At 46.9% G+C, this 24,582-nt stretch overlaps 1 protein-coding gene across 3 annotated transcripts in view; it reads right to left on the reverse strand.

The window, feature by feature from the left end:
- Positions 1–2,105: 2,105 nt before the first annotated feature.
- ARAF (A-Raf proto-oncogene, serine/threonine kinase) overlaps positions 2,106–24,582 on the reverse strand; it is a 1,000,066-nt gene continuing 977,589 nt past the window's right edge. For 2 of the 3 annotated variants that reach the window (XM_069647429.1, XM_069647432.1), the window contains exon 16: positions 4,667–4,951. In XM_069647429.1, coding sequence (XP_069503530.1) covers positions 4,811–4,951 — 141 coding nt within the window. In that variant the 3' untranslated portion in view covers positions 4,667–4,810. Of the gene's footprint in view, positions 4,952–24,582 lie in introns of all 3 variants that reach the window. The other variant, XM_069647431.1, reaches the window with a different exon arrangement.

A 24,582-nucleotide genomic window follows, 5' to 3' on the forward strand; every position in this document is an offset into this window, starting at 1 on the left:
CACAGAGGGTTACAACAGACTATTTAAGAATATCCTATTAGCAAGAACTCTGAAGCAGAAGGCAAACCATTGTCTGAAGAGACAATCAGGAGAAGGCAAGCCTTTTCCTGACCTTAGTTTGTTAGAATAATGGTAAGGTCAGTTAGATTTCGTTTTTTGACAGCAGACTTATGCATTTGGACATTTGCCGTCGACTGACAAGAGCCTTAGTTATTTACACAGGCAGGTAACACCCACATAGAAATAGGGAAATATTGGGCCTTTTTCTTATCATTTAATAAAACAATCATTAGAAATGTCATCACTGTGTCCGTGTCCTCCTCCTTACCCACCATAAATGGTGTCAGCAGTGTGATGCTAAAGTCTGGCTATAGAGACAAATCTGACATTCCCAAGAATTTATCGAAACACCTAATGATAAGCTCCCACCAATTGGACTATTGGGTATAAAACCATCCCTTAGGGACACAATCCCACCTACTCCTAGAAGGACCCTTACCACCAGAGACCTTAATGCAAAACTACCGGGCGATTCAGATCACAAAGAGATTAGAAGAACCTCAGCAGGTAGTTGAAAATTCAGACTAGTGAGAAGAAGCAGTAAACACTTACTTCGAGACTTCCTCCCCATCGAATAACCCTGACGTCGAAATGAGTAGCCTCCAGTCTCTGCTGGAGTGTCTAGTAGGACACCAGATCCAGGTAGATCAGCGACTCCGGGAAAGGATTGATCATGTATAAACAGGACCCTCAAACCAGACAGTTCCCCATGTTGTGCTCCACCTTTATCAGAAGGGGAGGATTTGGGGGCATTTTTTTTAAAACTTTGAGCAAATTGCCGCCCAAATGAGACGAGGGGCTAAATACCCGTTACCTGGCCCCCTTAGTAAAAGGAGACTTGCAGGCATCATATCCAAATGTGAACCCATCGGGGACTACCTCCTTTCCTGAGATCAAACGGGCTTTGTTAGAGGGGGTGGGACAAACAGATGCTTTTTACTGTTAAAAGTTCCAGAATACTCATATCTTACCCAATGGAAGCCCTTCAGAGTTAGCAGGCTGCAAACAAAATACCCTTACTCAATGGTTGGGAAGGAAACCCCTACCCCAAGTCCTAGAGACCCTTGCCCTGGAACAGTTCATTAGTGCTCTTCCCCCGTCTATGCAAAGACGTATATTGCAACAACCTGAACCCTCACTTGAGACGGCCATTCAGATAGTCTAAGCCTCCTTGGAAGGGGCCAAATACTTGGCAAACCCGTAGAAGTAAAGACAGATGTAAGACCATATCCCAAATCTATATCACCAGAGAAAGGTCACACGACCGAGAAAACGTCTTCTAGGGAAAGATTTTCTAAGGAGAAAATCCCTAAAAGAAACCCTCCTTTGTCTTTAACCAAAAACCAAGTAGCCCCTAGAGAAGAGATAGGACGAGAAGAGAAAGGACGATATTTGCATCCTCCCCACTATGTTTTTTGTGTGGAGAAAAGGGACCAACCCACAACCATGAAGTCTGCGGTCATACTTGGCCTACCAGAAGAAGTAATCATTGGTACGGAACTTCTAAACTGTTTTAAAGTCCAGGGTATGAAACCTTTATACTCTCCTTTACAATCTTGGGTAAACTCTATTGACCTCTTGAATACCCCCACATGGGACTGGGGAAGAGATCTGATCATCAGATCCGGCGAGGACGAAACTACAAAATCCCTCAACTAAAACATTTAATAAAACACTCATTATAATTGTCATCACTGTGCCTGTGTCCTTCTTCAGAACCGCCACAGGTTCCATTTAAAAGTATGTTTCTCTCAAATAGACTTAATCTATGCAGAAAGCCACTTGTAAACATAACAATCTATGCTCTACAATCCTCTTGCCCACAAAATGAAAAAGGCATAAGAGATTATAGTCAGATGTAGCTCCTCCCAATATGTAGAGTATCACACAACAGCTGTAAACAGTTTCTTTGTAAAAACTGCATCTGTGTTAGGCATATAGAAAGAAAAGCAAAGATATTTAAATACTAGAACGCCAGAGAAAAGCAGGTGCACACAACTTCAAATCCCTCCATCCCTCAAAAACATTTAGAGCATACAATAAAATAATTTAATGGCTTTTTAATGCTACTTTATCTACTTTTAAGAAGTCACTCCATTTCAAATGCTTATGCAGGCATCATCTGTTTGTCAAAGTGACTTCACAGCAAACCATTTCAAAATACATCTTGCAAGTGGAACATCAAAGAGAAACAGGATTCAATGTGTCTCTCTTTCAACAAAACTCTCCACTTAATTGATAAGTATGGTCAGGTCTAGATGTGTTGGTGATATTTAGGACAACTTCATTAATGCCAATAAAACTTAGCTGGGATCAGAGCTTCCTAGCCAATGAGGGAAAAACTTTCCGCTGAAAGGAAACATGGGCTATGCCCATATGCAGTTGAGGGAAGCGTGGGGGATACATGAGACAGGCAAGGACACCCAAATTCTCCTTTCAAAAGAAAAATCTTCAAAATAAAGTTAAAATGAACCAGATACCAACCCAAAGTTTTCAACCCTTCATAGTTCTGCCTTAACTACAGTTTTCCAGTTTGCACATGCCACAAGGGCGGAACAATTATGCTTTTTTCTTTTCTGTAGATTTCTACAACATTTCCTTATTGCTTCCATGTTTTGCAGTATATCCACTCTGTAAGCCTGTCTAGAAATCTCCAAATGAAGAATGTAACTGTGGGGGAATATTTCTTTTCTGCACCATCATTTCACACAAAATAAATCAAAACTTCAACTACTACTCTTTGCGGTCTTAGTTTTTTACATAAAGTGCCAAAGCCCCAGCGTCTCTTGCAAGTGTGCTGTTAAATATTTGTGACATCAGATGAGTGATAGAGAGCATCCAGCGAGGCAAGGGTCAATGTTCTAGAGGCTCAGACAAGCGATGGGGCCAGTTTGTGCAGGCACTAACATTTTCTGGAAGGCCTCATCAAAGTCTAAGGCCACGTTTTATGGTCCAAGGAGGTTGCCTGTGGCCATTTCAGGTGGCCATGCATGCTTCGGACAACCCAGCAATGCTCAGTGTTCTCTGTATGTCCACAATGATTTCAGAGGCCAGCTCTGGGTACTGAACATATTCCAGTAGTGCACAATGAACACTAAGGCCAGCCCTGGATGTTTGGTTTGTTCCAGAAGCCTACAATCCGGGGACATTATAAGCTAGAGGCCTGGGGTGTTCTGAAATGCAATAACAAGTCCTAAGGCCAACTCTGATCCAGATGTCCACAGTGTTTTTGAGGTCAGTTCAGCCGACTTGGTGTGCTTTTGAAATATACAAAATGTTCAGCGGACAGAAGGTCATGCGTAGTATGTTTGAGGTGCCAACTAAGTCCTGAAGCCAGTTCAGACATCTGGTATTTTGTTGAAATTCACAATTAACTCTACAATTTGAGGCAATATCTGGAGGCCAGCGTGTTTTTCATCATTAGTTCCCAGAGCTATCTTTAGCTCCTTTAGGAGTGCTGCAGGGCTTCAAACTGAGGCCATTTCAAGATGGGATATTACAGGAATTAGCTTGTTGAAAGGCCTGGTTTTTAGGTTTCAGAAGGCAACAAAATTCATTAAGGCCATTTCTCAAAAAAGGTTTTATGGATTTTGATCACATTTACTGAAGCTGTTTTTGGGAGAAGGTTGTGTGGTGGTTGGCCACAATGTATTTAGATCTAGTTCTGAAGGTCTTATACTTACTGGTATAATTCAAGTGTTGCAAAACTAGTTCCGGGGGGGTTGGAACATTCCGGCAGAACCCAAATGCATTGTGACTTAGAAAGATGTTGCATGCTCTGCAAGTCTGTGAAAGGGGCTAGAGACACTTTTTGGAGGCAGTGTGTCTTGACTTTTAATTTCTACCTCAATTAAAAATATTAAAACTGAGTAGGTAATGCAGAAGATGGAGAAAGGGAGATGCAGCTGAAAAACAAGATCACGGGTTAAACACATTGAAATGCAAAAAAAGTTTAAGTTACTTCATGAGTAAGCCAATCACACCCACCCTAAACACCTAAGAAGAAATTGCCATAAAAGAATGACATTTTGAGGATCTGTTGAACTCTCAGACTTTTTTGTCCAGATCACTCTTGACCTGCTGGTCTTTTTATGATCCCACCAATGTTTTGCCATGGGTGAAAAGGCCCCTGTGGTCCTGCAAATGAGCGGAATGAGCAGAACATTCGGTCAATCCTTTTCAGTGTCAGTGTCCTTGCCAAATCAGCAGACCTTCAGTAGCAGACTCACACTTGAAACTGGGTGGATATTATAGTGTCCATTCATAGCTAATAGCTTGTCTGTGACCATAGTCATCTCCATGCTTGAAGTCAATCTCTCCTTATTTTCACTTCAGAGGATGGCAAAGAAGAAGGTGCCACGTGGCAAAGACCTTCCCACCAGCAGCAAAAGATACCTCTCACAGCAAAAGGAACCCTGTTGACATCAGAGAACATAGAAAGGTCCTCAAGCAAAGTTGCACATCTCCAGTATTGGAGATGTTCCCAGCCTAGAGTCCTTGAACCTCTCCAACTACAAGTCTTCAGGTCTTGCAAAAACCAGAACAGATGAGTGGAAAGCAGCAGGAGAAAGATAACAACACCACCCTCCCTCACCCTGCAATCACCTTCCGATTTCTGTCCCTATCACCACACCGGACGCTGGTTCACCTCTACCCATCTGCGGGTTCCTCCTTCCGCGAACTTGCGTTGAGGGCCTGTCCCTGAGGTCTCCACTCTGGCTTGTAGGCCAATAATTGGACAAACACCAGGTCATTGAGGTACGAGACGCAGTGTGTTCACCAGGAAGGGGTTCAGGTCCTCAGAGTTTACTGCCCGGTGTAAGGAGGGCTCTGACGCACTGCGCTCCAGCTTTGGCAACGCCCGTTGCAGGATTTCAATGGAGACCAGGATCTGAACAATAAATGAAGAAATTAACACATTGAGGGTGGATTGACACAAAAGTTAGGGCAGGTGTGAGAGACATTGCACTGCATTGTTTCTTGATTGCAAAAAGGTGTCAAGTCAGGAGGGGCGGAAGGAGCAGAGAAGGGAGGAACCATTTGGGCTTTGCCTGTCACACAAAAAGAAGAAAGATCACAACCAGTGAAAATCTCACAACAAGATAACAGCAAAATATAGTGGTGAATACAGAGTGCCGGATCATGGTTGGGAAGTTGGATTGTAGGTTGGGTACAGTGGAGAACATCAGCATAGGGACAAACTAATTCTAGGGGCTGACAATGTACTACTCAAACATCTTGCAAAGATAGTTCATTGTGACAGTGCATTCTTCTCACTCCTTGTAAGTGGACTCCTTCAAATTCTAAGAAGGAATAATGATGATCAATTCTTGGATTTAATGAGTCATATTGTTTAGAGTAACCCAGCAACAAATTTGATGGGAAACCTTCAAAATGCATGCCCAAGAGCAAATTGATTTTGCATCATTTTTACTGCTCTCGAGAAGTTGACAATGGCTAGTACAGAACACTTTAGTTTGAACTGTATGTGATCTATATTGTTTTGCATTTCATTTATTATTAGTTCTTAAGAAATGTTCACATTGACACAAATATACTACTCATTGACAAGACATATACTTTACGTTAAAATACTACTAAAAATCCTAAAACCACACTCTCTTAATCCATATTTTTACCTGAATAAAACCAAAATAATTACATTAATAGATGGCATTATACTTGTATTTGTATTTTATCGTGTTTTATATAGCGTTTTAACCCAAAGCACTGTACAGTTTAAAACAGAATACGGTACAACAATAATGGTAAATAGACATCAGAACAATGAAGAACAGAAAGTGGAATAATCAGTGATGGAGCGAATAGCCACTGGAAGGGCGTTCCGATGTAGCAGAGTGAGAAGCTGCAAAGACCGGAAGCGGGACTGTGCACATGGTGGATGTGGAACATTCAATCTGAAGAGACAGGCAGTACGTAGAGGACGAGATGGACTGTAGAACGATATAAGTGAACCAAGATAGTCACGTGCAAGCTGGTAAAGTGATTTGAAAACTAAGAGGAAATGGAATTTAAGTTGAGAATGAAAAGGTAGCCAGGCAAGTGAGGAAGAAAAAGAATCATAATATGATAGGAGACAAAGTAGACGAACAGAGAGTAAAAGATTGATTTCAGAGGAGCAAGACGAGAACATGGGAGACCGAAAAGCGTGTTAGAGCAGTAAAAAAGTTGCGAGAAGATTAAGGAAGAGATAAGAAGCTTGGTGGTTTGAAATTTGAAAAAGGACAGACTTTACGGATATAGTAAAGATGGAATCGACAGGAACGCGAGCTAAGAGAGATATGATGAACAAAGGAAAGACTAGAGTCAAGGTAAGGGCCAAGATTCCGAGCTGTGGGAGAAATAGTAAACCTAGCAGGTGAGAAAGATATGAAAGGAGGAGGTGGGTAAAGAGGAAGCGTGTTGGCAGGAAAGAATAGCACCTCAGCCTTTCCTGTGTTTAAAGTGAGGAAGTGGGAAGCCATCCAGGACTTGACTGCGGAAAGACAGGCTGTAAGGGTGTGGTGGATGTCAGGAGTGAAAGACGAGAAAGATAGAGAAAGATAGGAAGAGTTGTGTGTTATCAGCATAGAAGTGATGAGAGAGACCAAAGGATGAGATTATAGCTGAGAGTTCAGAAGTATAGAGAGAAAAGAGGAAGGGGCCCAAGACTGAACCTTGGGGAACACTGTGCTCAAGGGGGAAGGGTAGAGTGGTCTGACCAGCCCAGGAGACAGAGAAAGTTTGATTAGAAAGGTAGGAAGAGAACCATGAAAAAATAGAACCCTGAGACCAAAAGAGGAAAGAAGAGTCCAAGAGCAGTGATACACAGTGTCAAAAGCAGCAGATCAGTCAAGCAGAGTGAGAAAAGAAGAATGTTTAGAAAAGCGGGCTGAGAGAAGGGTGTTCAGTACACAGAGCAGGGCAGTGTCGGTGGAGTGACAGGTGCGGAAGCCAGATTGAAAACCAGGGAGAAGAGATAAATCAGTGAAGAAAGATGAGATCTGAGAATAGACAATATATTGTAAGAGTTTAGATAGATAAAGCAAGAGGGAGATAGGACAGAAATTAGAAACAATAAGAGGGTTAGCAGTAGGCTTTTTCGGGATAGGGATAATCGTAGCATGTTTGAAAGCTGTAGGAAAAAACAGAAGTACTGAGACAAATATTGAAGAAAGATACAAGATAAGGAATAAAAAAGGGGATACACCGTAGAATGAGAGCAGATGTAATTGGGTCAGTCGGAGTAGCGGTAGGATGAGCTTTGGCTAACAATAAACTGGTATAGTAACAGGTGATGGAATGGAAGAGTAGGAAGAATGGTAGAGGATGCCAGTGCCGCCTCCGTGGCTGCTGGCTCGAGGGACATGAGCAAAGGAAGATAGATAAGAAGTGAGAGAAGCAGCAACAGTTGTATTATTGGGTTGAATCCAGGTTTCAGTAATACATGGGAAGTGAAAACATAGCCTTAAAAAGAAGTCCAAAAGAGACCTAGCGTTCCAGAGGCCCAGGTCTATGGTAGCAGATGTATTGGTAGTTGTTGGATAGATGAAATTGGGATTCTGGCACGAGTAAGTAAACTTGGTGTCAGATTGAAAGCTATCAGGTGATAGGAAATTAGGTTATCAATGTGTACTATGTCCCATGTCATCTTCATCATCAACATTCAGGTTAAACTAGTTCATATGTTCCTTTTCCTTCCTCCAGACATTGTAAAAAGCAGCATGTGCAAATTTACTTTTGGTATTTAAACAATAGCACCAAAATGCCATCTCCCTTTATGCTTTCGTAGTTGTGAACTCTGCAACCCAGCATATTCATGTACAGCGGGCAAAGTTTGTGACACTCGGTCAATACATGTCGTGCTGTTTCCTCAATACCTTTCACTCTGCATCTACAGCATGTTTGTTCGTCTTGGTCCACTCCAAGGGTTTAAAAGTCTAGGGCCCTCATTACGAGTTTGGTGGTAGCCATGGAGCTATTAGCTCCGTGGCTGCCACCAAACCGGGCTCATTTACCGGGTTCCGGCAATGAGGAATAACCGGGTCATTCCAACATTGGAGGTCCCGGTAATTCCTCCTTGCAGGAACCATTCCCCATTCCCATTTGAGCCCCTAGAGGGCTCAATGGGAATGGTATGAAGGTAACAACGGGCACATTATAAGTGTCCCGTTGTTACCTCCTTCTTCCCCTCGCGGGACCCGGAAACCATGTCTGGTTTTACTAACAAAGAAATGAACAAAAAAACAAGCAAAATATTAGAAAATGGGGCCAGCGAAAACTTGAAATCGGAAGCTCGGAGGAAGAACTTTAAAAAAAAAAATCCAACGAAAACCAAGAAATAATTCAAAGAAATAGACTAGTGAAAGACTCTAGAGATGGGCGCGAGCTACAAGCTCACAACTCACTTACCCGTCAATGTGCAAAAGCTGAATGAACATATAAACTAAAAAGATATGATCAACTTTTATGAGAGCCAGGTTGAATGCACTGAAAACCAACAAAATTCTGGGCATCAGAAATAAAACGAAGGAAAACACGTGTAGATTCTCTGCTCAGCCAAACGCAGTCGAAACTTTGAGACACCTCATCCTCACATGCACGGGCCTATGCTCTAGTATTTTGTATTTGTATTAGGTTTATATAGCGCTTTAATCTAAAGCGCTTTACAATATAACAACAGGATACAAGAATACAACAGGATACAAGAATAAGAAAAACCCATTTAGGACATCTCTTCGCCCATTTTTGCATCTTGGAAGAAGACTGCTGGTGGACCTACCTAATGAATGGGACAAACAGAAAGCCAGTGATCGCAGTTGGAAACTTGTTGGAGAGCCTTGAACTCGATAAACTACCAACTAACACGACCCGGCATAGACAGTCTCTGCCCAAAGGAACAAAAAAAAACTGAACTAAACAATGGAAACAGAAATAACAGCAGAAACAGATATTTAGTTAATTAAATAAAGAAAGAAACAGGCTTAATGGAATAAAAGAAGAACAAACGGGTAAAATTCAGTTAAATCAAGAAAAAAACCCCAAATACATTCTTTTTAGTGCCATTGCAGGGAGTGAAATAAAGCCCAGCTCCAGTTTTAACAGTTCCATGGAAACGCTGGGGCTCAGCTCCAGTATTCGCCTCCAAAACCTTCCCTCCAGGAACTTCAACCATTTCAAGTCTTTCAGACACAGTGCATAACACAGTTGAACAAAAACATTGCTTGTACAGAATTAAGATTCCAGTCATGCTGTACCCTGCACATTCATTCACATATCTCGCTATCATGGCCATTAAGACCACCGCGCATGACTGTACCCTGCACATTCATTTACATATCTCGCTATCATGGCCATTAAGACCACCGCCTTTTTTTCCCTCAATCTGCTGGTAGTCACCCTTGGCCGTCAACAGGGTATCCAAATATTTAAATTTGGGACCCCTTTCTTTAAGGTACCCGAGATTATCAATCTAGGTACAGACATTTAAGTGAATTACTTTGGTTTTATCATAATTGATCACCAATGCGTTTTCCATAGCATACCCTTTCTAGTCCTACTAATGACCTCTTAATGCCAGAAAAAGTGTGGTCACACAGCACTATATCATCTGCATATGAGACGCCCAGCACACTGTCTATACAGTCTAGGTGGACGATTGTGAACGCACATTAGTTCTAACGGCAGGTCTGAGATGCACAGCAGGGGCGCCAGCACAGCCGCGTTTCACGCCCATGTTTGTTGGGATGGGGGGCATAATAGCACCTCTACTGTCCAGTGTGACTTGGTCTGTGGTATTCTCATAAAATCCCTACGCAGCACACAATAGTTGATCCGGGCAGCCTAATCCACGCATTTTGGACCAAAGCCTAACCCGGTCTACTGTGTCAAAGGCGGCTTTAATGTCCACCATAATAACGTACAAATATGGTTTTCCTTTGTTCTTAGATTCCAGTATCAGGGAGTTCATTCAGGCGGAGACAGTGGATTGTCCCTGAACCTGGTTGGAAGCCTGTTTGAAACTTATTTAGAATCTTTTTCGAGTTGACCCAATTAGTCAATTGTCTCAGAACCTGGGGGGGGGCAAAGGTTTTCCAGTTAACATCTAGCATTCCTAGTAGTCTAAAATTAACCGGGTCACTTAGAGTTCTTTTTTGAAAATAGGGACTAGCAGGGACTTTTTCCAGGAGGCTGAAATTTTATCCTCTACACAGGCTTGCGAGAATAGAACTCTCAGGGTCTCTGACCACGATTCTGGGTCCTTTTTTAGGGCCACGCTAGCGAGGCCATTTGGTCCTGGCGATCTGGAATCTTAATTTCTGAATCTGCCTTAGAATAACGTCTCTATCGAAATCCAGTACAACGCTATTTTTGAATGGAGTGCCTCTATAGGGGGCGCGCTATGAGGAAGATTAAAGTCACCTCGACTATAATTAACCCAGACTTGCGATCCTATTTGTAATCTGTATTGCATCAGCATTTTTTGTGTTTTGTAAGATTTGCCACATTTTACCAGTGTCCTTGGCTAATGTTGCCGACAGTAGATTTTGCCATTGAGCATTGTTTTGGGAGCAATGCCACCATTCTACCCACTTTCGATATTTGTTTTTGATGGCTCTTACTTCATTATAGTATCTCTGGGGGTTCACGGATGTGCCCTGGATCTTCCTTACAGCACTTCTCATCTTGCTTTTAGCATTCCTTATTTCCCCATCACAGCAATGTTTATGGTTACCATCAGCCCTGAATACATAGTAGCACTTTTGCAGGGCTAAATCTGTGGTCAGATTTCTCAACCATAATTCAATTTAATCAGCCGACTTGGCATGTAGTTTATTCAAAAAGCATCCTTATTTGCAAAAATGAGCCTTCCAGCCTTGTCTATACTCTTCAATGTCCATTGGATCCTATTTTCGGTAGGGTTTACCTTTAGGCTGCCTATTTGTCTTTGTTCATTACAAGCCTCAGGGTCACCCAGCTTTAATGTCAGTGCAGCATGGGTCACTGAAATCTATCGTAGAGACACTAAATTCTCTGATGTTTTCAATAGCTGTAGTACTTGCAAATAAATAGTAACGGGTAGCTGTCTAAGGCAATTTTTCCAGGTTTTTTGGCCTGGGCAGTCACCCTTAATGCAACCATTCAACATTACACAGCCCTAATCCGTCCAAAAATCACACCATTGCATACTTTTCTTGTTCACCATCTTCTGATTCGCACAGCAGGTACTACTTACATGGAACCTATATCTCACATTGAAGTCTCCACAAATGATGATGTGGTCAATGGGCCCAGCAGCTAATGTCTTACCAAGTGTACCCTATATGTTGTCCATTATTTTGAGTGTTTGCTTGTTCCCTGGGGGGTCATAAACATTAACAACAACCCAGGCCAATTTACTATATAAGGGAAGATGACTTTTAGGACTAAGCGGTGCAGGCATTCCTTGCCGTTATCAATTCTTGTTGCCTTTATGTTGCACTTTGCGCCTATTAGCAATCCCCCGTACGGGCGACCTTTAAGGCCTTTTTTTGCCAATGTTTGAAAGATTTGGTACCCGTCTATATTAAGAGGTTCCGTGAGCCAGCTTTCCTGTAGTAAAAATATATCATTTTGTAGTAGACCTTTTAAGGAGCCCTTCTCGCTTAACAAATGTGAGCGAATCCCTGAGGGTTCCAGGTACGAATGGTCATTTTCAATTATTCCCTACCTTTTCTGTTTCAGTGGAACATATGAGCCGTTTTAAGATGCCTTCCACCTTCTCCTGCATAGAGCCTGAACCCCCTTTGTTTGCTGATGTTACTCCAGCAGTTTTAGCCTGGCACAGGAGGTTGTCCAGGGTCATTGTAGGGATGCAGGTCGGTGTCTCTAGCTCTTCAATAGGATCTGGTTGGCATCTTAAGTCCGTAACGCTGCTTTATTGTCATTGAATCATGTCCGCTACTTCACTTGTGCCGCCGTGCACTCTGCTCATTTGTTGACTGGCTCAAAGAATTCGAAGTCTTTCGAGCCCAGGATTCGCAAGAGGTATATTCTTCGTAGTACTCCCAAAAAATGATATCTATTACTATGGGTGTGACTCGTGATTACCCCTTGTACAAAGCTTTTTACAGTGACGACCCGTTGGCCTGTGTTACGATTCTCTTTCTTTGCAGTATGTTGCTGCACTTTGTCATTACTGCATTCTTGCTGATTGTTGCACACCCAATGGATTCCCCAGTATTGCTTCTTCATTAATTGAGCTTCTTCTGGAGTCGTGGTCCTGTTGCTTGCTGTTACTCAAAGTGTCATCTGGGGTTGCTTTATTCAGGTTTTCGTTTATTAGCCAACTTGTTTGCACACACCCCTGTCTGACTTTCTTTTTTCCATTTTTTCATAGTTTTACTTGGCTCCTTGAGATCAGCATTCTCTATGGTGGCCTTCTTGTTTATGTTTTGGTTACTCTTCCTCCGTTTTGCCTCACATGCCTTTTTGGTCTGCTTTGTTTTGTTATTATGCCTCTTCAATAGGCGTCTTTGCTTTCTAGTGAGGAAGATTGACAATGTCTCATTCATATCCATGTCATAAACGCTAACGTTTAGCGTTTCTTCAAATGGAATGTTTTCAGGGAGCCTAAGCACCTCGACCACTTGATTCAGCTGTGCTTTGAGCTGCTCAACTACCCCCCTCCTCTCGCTTCTTTTACTGTGTCCTCCAAGTAGACTCTTTTAAGCGAGTGACTTCTTCCAATATCTTCCCGCTCATTTTCAATAGTACTTTCATTGCAAACTGTATGGAGGTTAGTGCGCATAGACCTCGTTATGGGCAGTGGTCGAAGTGTACGAAAAGAAGTAGTGGAACTCTGTTCCCTACTGGCCTGCACCGCTCCCCACAGACCCCATCGCCGCGCCCCCTCCCATGCACAATAAAAACCTCAAAACACATATGCCTGCTCTTTAAGGAACGTCCTGTGCAGTGCACTGAAAGTGCAAGTTCCAACCTCTTCATACACTTATTTTAAAACGAAACCATTCCAGAATGGTTTCTTTTTAAAATAAAAGTATAGGAACGGTAAAACTTCATTAAAAGAAATAGAGGAGCACCGCTCCCACCCACTTCGACCACTGGTTATGGGAGGCAATAGTGTCTGCCACACTGCTGGCTTCTTCTTTATCTTCATCCTCCCTGTAAAGTAGTGGGAATGCAAACAACCTTTGTGTGTCCGTTGGGGGATTGGAGGGTTGTTGTTCTCGCACTGAATTTTCCATTCCATTTACAGTGCTTTCTTTAGTTCTATCCCCTCTCTCTCTGTCTCTGTTACCTAGTCCCACCTCGTTGGCCATAGATTTCTGTAAGGAGTAGCTAACAGGGAATGATTATTATCAACTGATGCCAAGTGTGTGGTCTAGATGTTCCTCATTATTTTTGCTTGTTTGCCCCTCCTCATGAGGCTACTCTAGCACTACGGGGATTTCAGGCTCCTTTGCCTGGGTAGCCACCACTCGCGAAAAGAATTATGTAATTGTCTGAGGGGCTTTACGATTCATCGCTTCTTTAGGTGGGGAGTTCATTGCCAGCAAATCTTGCTTGCTACATTTTCAGTTTCTATCACTTCCCATCTTCATCTTCCTGTATGGGGCTTTGTTACGCAAGTTATAGTCAGAACCTCTAGTTCTTAATTTACCTGGCATTTTCTTTGGTATCTCGAGCTCCACCCACCTGTCGCCTTCTGTGTTTGTTAATATTATGCAGTGCAGGCTAATCGTGCCCACAAAAATTAGTTTGTTACCTGTTTGTATACAACTGTGGTCACTGACTTTTCTTCCCCTGAACGCTGCTGATTACCGTCGTGGGCATCCCCACTTTTGCTGGGTAATGCACCTGCAGTACCACAAACATGTTCATCCTTTTTAATCGGGACGGGGAGAGGGATTGCTGAATTGGTAGATCAGCTGTATCAGATCAGCTATATCCAACAGTGTCCATTCCCGCAAATGTATATCCAGTGCGATATTGTAGTATGCAGCCTCAGTTGCAATCTCCAAATGAGGCTCCAAGTCAACTTAAAATAGTACTTCGATCATATCTCCTGTTCCCGATTTCCACCAGAGGGTGCAATCGACTCCCCTGACGCCTGCCTCTTAGCTCCACTGGCAGGTTGTGCACCAGAGAGCTGCACGCTACAGCACAAAGTCTTTGGAGAAGGCATTATTTATTTAAGATCAATACGTGATATCTGCCCTTGGTATGATGGTGTTCACAAATATAGCTCAGGCCGTTTACAATTGTCTGAAGAACTAAAGTTCATCTGGGTCTCATGTTGTTCCACAATACCCATTTCTATTATTTTGGCTTGTCCTCTGGGTTGTTGCTTAAGGTTGTTCTATTGTAATTATATGTCATGGGCTACATTTGCAGCTCAGTGCACCGCTACACAGAATATAAAATGACTCGCAGGTCTGACAACTGAACTCCTAATCCAGTCTCTCTTGCTCCATAATTGTTTAAATTTCTACTCATGGGGACGGGACCAGAGCATTTTTAGGTGCAAAGCAAACCATCCCTCAATTTCGATTAGACACGCACATGCGTGCACATGGCCATGGCCCTCCAGCCTCGCCCAGGCCAGTCCTTTTACATCTCTTGGCCATACCTGACTGATGCGTAGTTTACCGGGGAAGGTGGAAAAGCTTCTAAAAGCAGTGGTCAAAGTGTACGAAAAGAAGTAGTGGAACTATGTTCCCTGCTAGCCTAGACCCACTCCCCACAACCCCCATCACCACACCCCGCCTCGCACACACAATACAAAACCCCAAACACATGCACCTGCTGTTTAAGGGAACGTTCAGTGTAGTGCACTGAAAGTGCAAGTTTCAACTTCTTTCTACACTTATTTTAAAACGAAACCATTTCAGAACGGATTAAACACCATTTGCACACTGAAGGGGAGCAGGACTTGACACTGACTAACCAAAACGTTTCTTATAACTGATTGGCCGAATGTGACATTAGCATGGGAGCGGGAGTCCAAGCAGTAATGCCGATAGAAAGCATACTTGGAGGACCAAGTTGCAGCCCTAGCAATGACCTCCCATCACATACCACTGGAAGGCCACCAAAGCTGCCTTGGCCGGAAACAGCATGAGAATGTAGGAACAAGTTACTTACCTGTAACTGTTGTTCTCCAGCATGGGTGTGGCATGGATTCACATGCTCATGAATACCCCTGTGTCAGGCTTGGATTCCTTGGTAAAGAAAAAATCAGTTTCAGTTTCACTTCTGAACTGTCTTTCTCCTAACAACCAATCACTGGTCTCTGGGTCATACTATCCCCGGCCAATGACTGCCCTCTACCTAAGCCCCACCTATGGCAAATCTTCAGATTTGGTAGCACGTAAAGTGGCAGTAAGACCAAGAGAAGAGCTGAGGGAGGGTTCTCATGTGAATCCATGCCAGACCCATGCTGGAGAACAACAGTTACAGGTAAGTAACTTGTTCCTTTTCCAGCATCGGGTCTGGCATGGATTCACATGCTCATGAATAAGGAATACATAGCAGTACACACATGCACAACCACGGGAAGTGGCGAGCATCTTCTTAACTCCTCACCAGGCTCACCTTCAAGCGAACAGGTTGCACAGCACTGCTTGGCCGACTCTGGACTCCTTCCTGGAATCCCTGTTGACGCAGTAGAACTTTGTGAAGGTGTGTGTCGACACGTAGCAGCCCTGCAGATGTCCAGCAGGGGCACACCAGACAGGGACGCATAGTTGCAGCGATCGCTCTGGTCGAATGGGCTCTCGGACAGCCAGGCAACCGTTGGTTTGCCAACTGGTGACAATGGGTGATGCAGCCGGACAGCCACCTAGAAATGGAAGCCTTGGAGAGGGCTTTCCCATGGTTCACAGGGCCAAAGTTCACAAAAAGTTGCAACGTCTTCCAAAAACTCCTTGAGGGGTCCACTTAGAACTTCAGCGCTCTAGCCACATCCAGCAAGTGCAAAGTCCTCTCAGCTGGCGACAAAGGCGCCGGGAAGAATGCAGGTAACACCAAGGGCTAGTTTAGATGAAAGTCTGACGGCACATTGGGCATGAAAAAGGGATGCGTCTGTACCACCACCCTTATCTCATGGAATGTCAAGTACGGTGGTTTATAAGAGAGGGCCTGAATCTCTCCCACTCGTCGTGCGGAGGTAATGGCCACAAGAAATGCTGTTTTCCACTACAAGAATTTCAGCGGCGTTGCATGTATAGGCTCGAATGGAGGCCCCATGAGCCTAGTTAGCACTACATTGAGCTCCCACGCCAGGGCCAGAGCCTTCACCGGCGGGAACAAACAGAAAAGTCCTTTGATGAACTCCTTGACCAAGCGGTGTGACCATAACAACGACCTTCCCGGAGTTCTGGTGTAGCGGGAGGTAGCCACCAGATGTACCTTGATGGAAGCATGATGCAAGCCCTGCTTTGGCTAGCGACAGCTAGTATGGCAGCACCTGCGGAGCCGTAATCCGTAGAGGGTCGATCTTCTGTGCACGGCACCAGACGGCGAACCTCTTCCACTTATGTCCATAGCATTTCCACGCAGACGAAGCCCTGGCCTTGCCAAGCATCCCCCAAACCCTAGCATTGCAGGAGCCAGGCCTGCAAGTTCAGCGACCCTCAGTCGTGGTGCAGGATCGCGCCTCCTTCCCCGGCGAGCAGATCTGCGGCCGCCGGAAGTTTGTTTGGAGGGGATGCTGACAAGTCCAGAAGGTCCGGGTACCATATCTGTCTCGGCCTCGCCAGTGCCACGAGGATCATCTGGCACCGGGACCATCTGAGTTGATTGACTAGTTGAAGAAACAACAGCAACGGTGGGACCGCATACAGGAACAGGCTGTTCCAGGGGAATGAGAATGCGTCCCCTATGCTCAGGCTAGCGAACCTCTGGCACTTGGTGTTCATCCAAAAGGATCGATCTGGGGATTGCTGCATCATTGGAACAGAAGATCCACTTGGTCCTGCCGAAGCTCCCACTCATGGCAAGAACGCAGCTCCCTGCTGAGGGAGTCGGCGACAGTGTTCTTCACTCCTGCCAGAAGAAACAGGATGAGGAACATCCCCTGGGCAACGGCCCAATGCCATAGGTCCTGCTACCTCTCTGGAGAGCACTGGGGATCTGGTGCCCTCCCTGCTTCCGGATGTAGAACATTGTGGTGGTGTTGTCCGTGAAGACCCGAACCACCTTGTTCTTGAGGGACGGCAGGAAGGACTTGAGTGCCCAAAACACTGCTCCAGTACGTTGATATGCAACAACTTCCTCTGGCAGCAACAGGCCTCTTGCGTGAAGACTTCCGGTATGCGCGCTCCATCCTTCCAGGGAGGCGTCCATCGTGACCGCCTCCTGATGAGGTGGGATCTGGAAGTCTCCGCCCACCGACAGATGCGTGCGCGGACTCGCCACCACCGTATCGCTCGACGGAAACTCTCGTCGAGAGTGATCGTGTCCTCAAAGCTCCCCAATACCTGAATCCAACGGGCGTCGAGGAACTCTTGCAGTGGGCACATTCGTAGCCTGCACAGCCGAATGAGGTACATGTTTTGCTGCGAAGGGACTTGATGGACCTCACCTTGCGATCTTCAAGGTCAACAGCGGTTGCACCTTGCCCAGGGTGGCCGCAATCCTCTCCTCCAATGGAGACGTCAGACACGACACTGCGTTGAGCCGTTACCCCAGAAACATGCCATCTTGAGATGGCACCAAGCAGGACTTTGCATAGTTCACCGAGAACTCCAGGTCCGTCAGCAGCTGGACGGCTTCTGCCATGTGTGCGACAGCAATCTCACTGGATTTCGCTCGGACGAGCCCGTCGTCCAGGTAGGGGGTAAACGTGGATCCCTAGTAGATGCAGTCGCGCCGCCACAGCTTCAATCCGAAGGGAAGGTCCATGAACTGGTTATTTTGCCCTTGAACCACAAAGCGCAGAAACTTGCGGTGTCCCTTGTGAATGGGGATGTGAAAGTAGGCATCCTCCAAGTCCAGCAATGATAGGAAATCCCCTCTGTCCTAGCAGATCCTGAAGGGTGACCATCCAAAACTTTTGGGATATGATGTACTTGTTCAGATGGCGAGGTCTAGGATGGGCCTCCAACTGCCCGTCTTCTTGACGAGGAAGTACCAAGAGTACACTCCAGAGCTCGGAGCCTCTTTTGAACAAGCTCTATCGTGCCCTTCTTCAGCATGGCCGCACCTCCAGCAGAAGAGTAGGGACGTGGTTCTCCTGCCTGGCCACTGGTGGTATGCAAGGACACTTCGTTGGAATTCCAGGGTGTGTCCGTTGGCCAGAGCGTCCAGCACCCAACGGTCGGTGGAGATGGACTTCCACACGCTGACGAATTTCGCCAGCCGGCCTCCCACTGGGGTGCGCAGGTGGGGGCCTGAAGTTACCCCTGGTTCAATCTTGCTTCGCCGTAGAGGAGCGGCCTTGGGGACCTTGTCGACGACAGCAACCTCCTACAGACTTGCTGCGGCCCCTGTAGGCCTCCTGGGCCGAAGAGCGGGACGGCTGACGGTAAGAGAACAACTTCCACCAAAGCCTTTGGAGGAACCTTGGGGTTTACCGCCAGAGGTCCGTAAGGACAGTCATCGCTGCTGAAGCGTGCCAAAGTCATGAGCCGTCTCGGTGTCTGCCTTGATGGCCTGACGAGACTCGTCCACGGTATTGCCAAACAAATTGTCCCAGTCGAAGGGCATGTCCAATACCCTCTTACTGCACATCCTGGCGAAAGTTAGTGGCCCTTAACCATCCTCGTCAACAAAGGCAAACGCAATTGCACATTTGGCGGAACCCTGTATCAGCAATGTCCGTGGCCACTGCAATGGCATGGTCCGATGCCACCTCGCCCTCCTGCAGGATCTCCAACACTTCCGCTCCCTTGTCATCGCATCGGGAACGAAGTCCAGGAGGGGAGCTAAACCAGAGCTCCCTGTCGTAGCGCACTACGACAGCAAGGGTGCTGGCTGCCTTGATGTTTGTCACCGCCGATGTGATGACTCGTCGTCCCATGGCGTCCAACTTCTTCCCCTCGCTGTCCGGGGGGAGGAGGTCGTTGACGCGGTAGAGCCAGAAGATTTCTTCCTCGCCGCCGCCGAGAACACAATCAGGGGAAGGCAGGGACCTCAAACACTTGGGTGCAGAGTCCGGCACCCTGTTCTTCTTTTCGTACCGGTTCCTCTTCGCCGGGGCAGAGGACGAGTTCTTCATAAGGGACAGTCTCTCGTCCCAAATGTCATCCAACGGAGAGGTGGTGAGGCTCTGGGCGGCGGAGATGGGTGGTCTCCTAACCCACCATCATCATCCGTGCCCGTCATCACCGTGTCCAGATCCGTATTGTCCCTCGGTGGAGGGGAAGGAGGCAACGGGTGACAAGGCGGTGGAGGGTGAACTCTCCTGTTCTTCGCAGGGGGCACGGCTGATGGGCCCGGTGTTGCGGGATCTTCCGGTGTCATGGGATCCTCCGTCAGCAGAAGGGGCATCCTCGTCCAAATCTCTGAGCACAAAGTGTGAATTACCTGGAGAATGTCCACCAAAATGTCCGCTGGGGGTTGAGTCGGTTGCTGAGGTGGCAGAAGTGGGAGCGACGGAGGCAGTGGTGTATGGTTCACCAAATCCTCCAAGGCCTGCTTCTCCTAGTCGGTCTCGTCGCCAATCTCAACGTCTCCCTCGTCGGGGTCCTTCCCGTAGGACTTGGCTTCGACAAACTTATTTTCCAAAATGGTCTGGAGAGTAGAAAGCTCCTCCTCAGAGGAGATGTTCGTGCCCTGCAGGACTACCATGCTCCCCCTTCTCTGTGACCAGGGGAGACGGTATCGGGGAGATGATGGGCATTGCCTTCTCCGGTGTCTTCTCTATGGGCTGAAAAGACTATTCCCTCCTGGTAAGCAGGGAAACTCACGTCTTGGGGGCCGCACCCTGCGAACCTGTGTCCGCGGCCTTCGCTAAGGACACCACCACTCCTTCAATGGAAGGCTTCGCCTGGTGAATCTGGGCCTGCACGACCTTGGTCGAGCTAGAGGCCTCCACCTTAGGGGGTGGGTCAGCACCCCGCTCCCCCTTGCATTTTTCAACAGGCCAGTTCGGGGCTTCTTCAGGAGCTTACCCGGGTGGTTCGACTTCCTCTTCTTTGCCAAACCAGAGCATTGGCTCGTGGTTGAAGGTGCTGGAGACTCTGAGCTTGCCCTGGCCGCCGGGGAGCCCGTTGCAAGGAACAAGTTACTTACCTGTAACTGTTGTTCTCCAGCATGGGTCTGGCATGGATTCACATACTCATGAATATTCCCCGTCGTCAGGCTGGGAATCCTCGGTAAAGAAAAAATCAGTATCAGTTTCGTTTCTGATCTGTCTTTCTTAGTAGTAACCAATCACTGATCTCTGGGTCATACTGCCCCCAGCCAATGACTGCCCTCTCCCTAAGCCCCTCCCCTGGCAGCCATCCTCAGATTTGGTAGCACGTGAAGTGGCACTATGACCAAGTGAAGAGCCGCAGAGGGGAAGGAGGGAGGGTTTGCATGTGAATCCATGCCAGACCCATGCTGGAGAACAACAGTTACATGTAAGTAACTTGTTCCTTCTCCAGCATGGGGTCTGGCATGGATTCACATGCTCATGAATATAAGAATACATAGCAGTATACACATGCACAACCACGGGAGGTGGCAACAGGCTCAACATTAAGCATCTCTTACCTCCTCACCAGGCTCACCTTAAGCGAACAGGTTGCGCAGCACTGCTTGGCCGACCCTGGACTCCTCCCTGGAGTCCCGATCGACGCAATAGAATCTTGTGAAGGTGTGCGTCGACCTCCACGTAGCAGCCCTGCAGATGTCCAGCAGGGGCACACCAGACAGGAACGCTGTGGTAGCAGCGATTACTCTGGTCGAATGGGTTCTCAGACGGCCGGGCAGCGGTCGGTTTGCCAACCGGTGACAATGCGTGATGCAGCCGGAGAGCCATCTGGAAATGGAAGCCTTCGAGAGAGCCTTCCCCTGATTCACTGGTCCAAAGTTCACAAACAGCTGTGATGTCTTCCGAAAACTCTTTGTGCGGTCCACGTAGAACTTCAGCGCTCTAGCCACATCCAGCGAGTGCAAAGTCCTCTCGGCCGGCGGCGAAGGCGACGGGAAGAAAACTGGCAACACCAAGGGCTTGTTGAGGTGGAAGTTCGACGGCACCTTGGGCATAAAGGAGGGGTGCGTCCTCAGCACCACCCTCGTGTCGTGAAAAGTCAAGTATGGATGCTTGCAAGATAGGGCCTGGATCTCTCCCACTCGTCGTGCGGAGGTGATGGCCACAAGAAATGCTGTCTTCCCAGACAGGAACTTCAACAGCGCCGAATGCATAGGCTCGAATGGGGCACCCATGAGCCTGGTCAGCACCACGTTGAGCTCCCACGCCGGGGCAGAGGCCCTCACCGGCGGGAATGATCGGAATAGTCCCTTCATTAATTCCTTCACCAGACGATGAGACCACAAGGACGCCCTGTAACGCTCACCTGATTCCCGCAGAGGCGCCGGTCTTGACTGGGTGAATGCCGTATCTTCAAAGGTGATGTGTAACACACGGTTGGCTCTTTGGGCTGGACCTCTGTGCACTGTATGTCTGACTCGAAGAGTAAGATGTCTGCAGATAGAAAATATGGGATTAATGAACTGGGGTTATTGGGTGCCTCTCTCCTCTTCCCTTTCTCTTCTCCTGTAGAACCCCAAAGGTTAACGCCCTCACCTTAGGTAAGTGAACGCCAAGCTCTCCATCTGCCTCGGGGCAGGGTGCCGTAACCAGTTTCTTCACTGGATAAGGGTGCAGGCCTCTTGACCTCAGAGGACTGCTGTCCGTCGTTGACTGCACGAACGGTAAGTTCTGGGCACTTCAAATGTCTTAAAAGTCTTTTGTAATGATATCTCTTGTTTTGCAGGGTTCCGGCGATGGCGGATGGCGGGCTGATGAGAGTTGAGGATCGAACCTGCGTGAGGAATAGAAGCGCCTGGAAGCACGTAAGTAAGCGCTTGTAGCCTGCTTCACGATGCGCACTAACTGTCCCTTTTATCTTGCAGGTACAAGTTCGGAGCTTTAGAGAAGCTGAAGGGTGCTGGAATACCCACTGGATTCGGCGTGGGAAGGAGTAATGGCACGTGAGTAATAAAGTTGCCCAATGTCTTTAAACGCACCTTCTTTTGTCTTTCAGATGCGGGATGCAGCGCCGAAGGCCTCCGGAGCGTGCAAAGAGCTGGTAAGCTTTTGTCTTTCAGATGCCGGAATGCAGTGCGAAGACCTCCGGAGCATGCGAAGAGTAGGTAAGCCTTTGTCTTTCAGATGCCGGAATGCAGCGCGAGGCGTTGGTGACAGCCGATGGACCAGGTAAGAGATGCGCTGCCACTGAAGACCGTAGTGCTAACCTGTTCTTTCTTTGTCTTTACAGGTGCTGCTGAAGACTGGATTCCAGGATGGTAAGCCTTTGTTCCCTTAGGCCCAGGATCAGAAGCAGAAGACACGATGAGCGTTCTGCTGCAGAGAATGCAGAATAACGGAAAGCAAGATTCATCCATCGGGTGTGGTTTAAATAGCCTCCTGTAGTGCTTAGGTGTCTCCTTCCACAGCCACGCCTAGGTAAGAAAGAGTTCCTGCTTTCCAGAAGAGTTCCAGTGTTCTGAACCTAGGGAGTGGCTCCTGCCCCACCCAACAGGAAAAGTAGTCCCAAACAGAAGAGGATCAGGGGTTCAACTGGCAGGTAAGTAAGCAGCATGGTCTGCTGCAGGTAAGTCCACCCAAGCATTATGAGCCCGGCGCTTCCAGCGCTGGGACTGGGCATCTTTATGAGCCTGGTGCCACTGGCGCCAGGACAGGGTCCAAAAGGTCCCAATTGGGACTGGCTGGCACTCGGAACCGGGGTTATGGGTCTGCTTCCAAGGGAGTCGGGCAAGTCCTGATCTTTTGGAAGCAGAGATCATGACAGCACCCCCCCTCAAGGCCCCTCCCAAACCGGGCTTCTCCGGGGGTTTGGGCTTGTTAGGAAATGTTCGATGAAATCTTTTGACTAGATGAGGCGCGTGGACATATTCTGCAGGTTCCCAGGATCTTTCTTGGGGACCGTAGCCTTTCCAGTCAATCAGGTAAAATAGTTTAGATTTGGAGATCTTGGATTCCAGGATGCTTTTGACTTCAAACTCGAGTTCTCCATCAACTAGAATTGGTTTTGGAGATGTAGTTAGTCGAGTTTGAGGTTGCACTGGTTTTTTTTTTTTTTTAAACTTTATTTAACAATCGTGGTGGTACACTTACTACACAACATAACATACCATAGCATTTCACATTACGTTTCTCCAATATCGGAACTTGGTTACAGTGGAACGATTTTACACACTTGGCACAGTAACAGTTCCCCCGGGGCTGTTTCCAGCCGACCCCAATTCACACAAGTATACCCTGAATGGGCCCCATATGTCCTTGGGTTTGCATGTACCTGGCAAGGACATTATGTAATGTTCTTCACATTCGTTGACATAGGCCAGCTCTTTAAGGAAGTGGTTTGCACTCGGGGCGTTCGTGCTTTTCCATTGTTGCAATATACATTTTTTGGCCACTGCGCACGCAACGTTGAATAATCGCCGGGCCACTACTGAGATCTTACCAATGTCACCAAATATATATTTCTGAGGAGCTAGGTCCGCTGGAATCTGTGTAATATCTTCTAGGATGGATGCCACTTCACCCCAGAACTTGTATATGAGTGGGCACCTCCAATACATGTGGAATGAGTCGGCCTGTTCGTCTCCACATTTCAGGCACCTGCTCGATCCATCTCGTATAAATTTCGCTACCTTCTGAGGGGTATAATGTAACTTATTTAACACCTTAAATTGGATTTGGCGGAGACCCGCGTTGATGGAGACTCCTTTTGTCAGAGCACAATATTTCTCCCATTTCTCGTTCGGGATCGTGATCCCCAGGTCAGATTCCCATGTCAGTCTGATCCTGTTTGTTGTGGGTGTGTTTGCCTGCATAACTGCATATAGCCCCGAGACACTAACTCCCCCTTGGGCAGTCAACACATCCAGGCATGGATGGGTGGGTGGTTCCTCCGGGAACAGAGGCCATCTAGTTTTAAAAGATAGTCGCATGCGATGGTATTGCAATATTTTCAGCGGATCTCTTCCCATCCCTACTTTAAATTCCTCTAGAGTTATGAACTTGCCATTAGGGTATATGTCCCGGAGTTTAAACTCACCATCTGGGTCCCAGTTTGTGCGGATACCCGGATCGTAGGACGGTGCTATACCGGGAAAGTTCCAGAAGGGTGCTTCCGGGCAGTAAGGGGCTACTATTCCAAGCCTGCCGAAGAGTCTAGACCACGCGTGTACTGTAACGCTAACCGGGTGGAATGGGCAGTCATCCTTATGTTTCTTATTAAAGATTATGGACCTTATATCGGTAGGGAGAGCGGCGTGCTTTTCGATAACAACATGTGGGGAGGTGTCCAGGTCGTCGTACCAGTATTTGATAAATTGGGC

Source organism: Ambystoma mexicanum, chromosome 2q (genome assembly GCF_040938575.1).
Source record: "Ambystoma mexicanum isolate Mex_15411 chromosome 2q, UKY_AmexF1_1, whole genome shotgun sequence".
Classification (NCBI taxonomy): Eukaryota; Metazoa; Chordata; class Amphibia; order Caudata; family Ambystomatidae; genus Ambystoma; species Ambystoma mexicanum.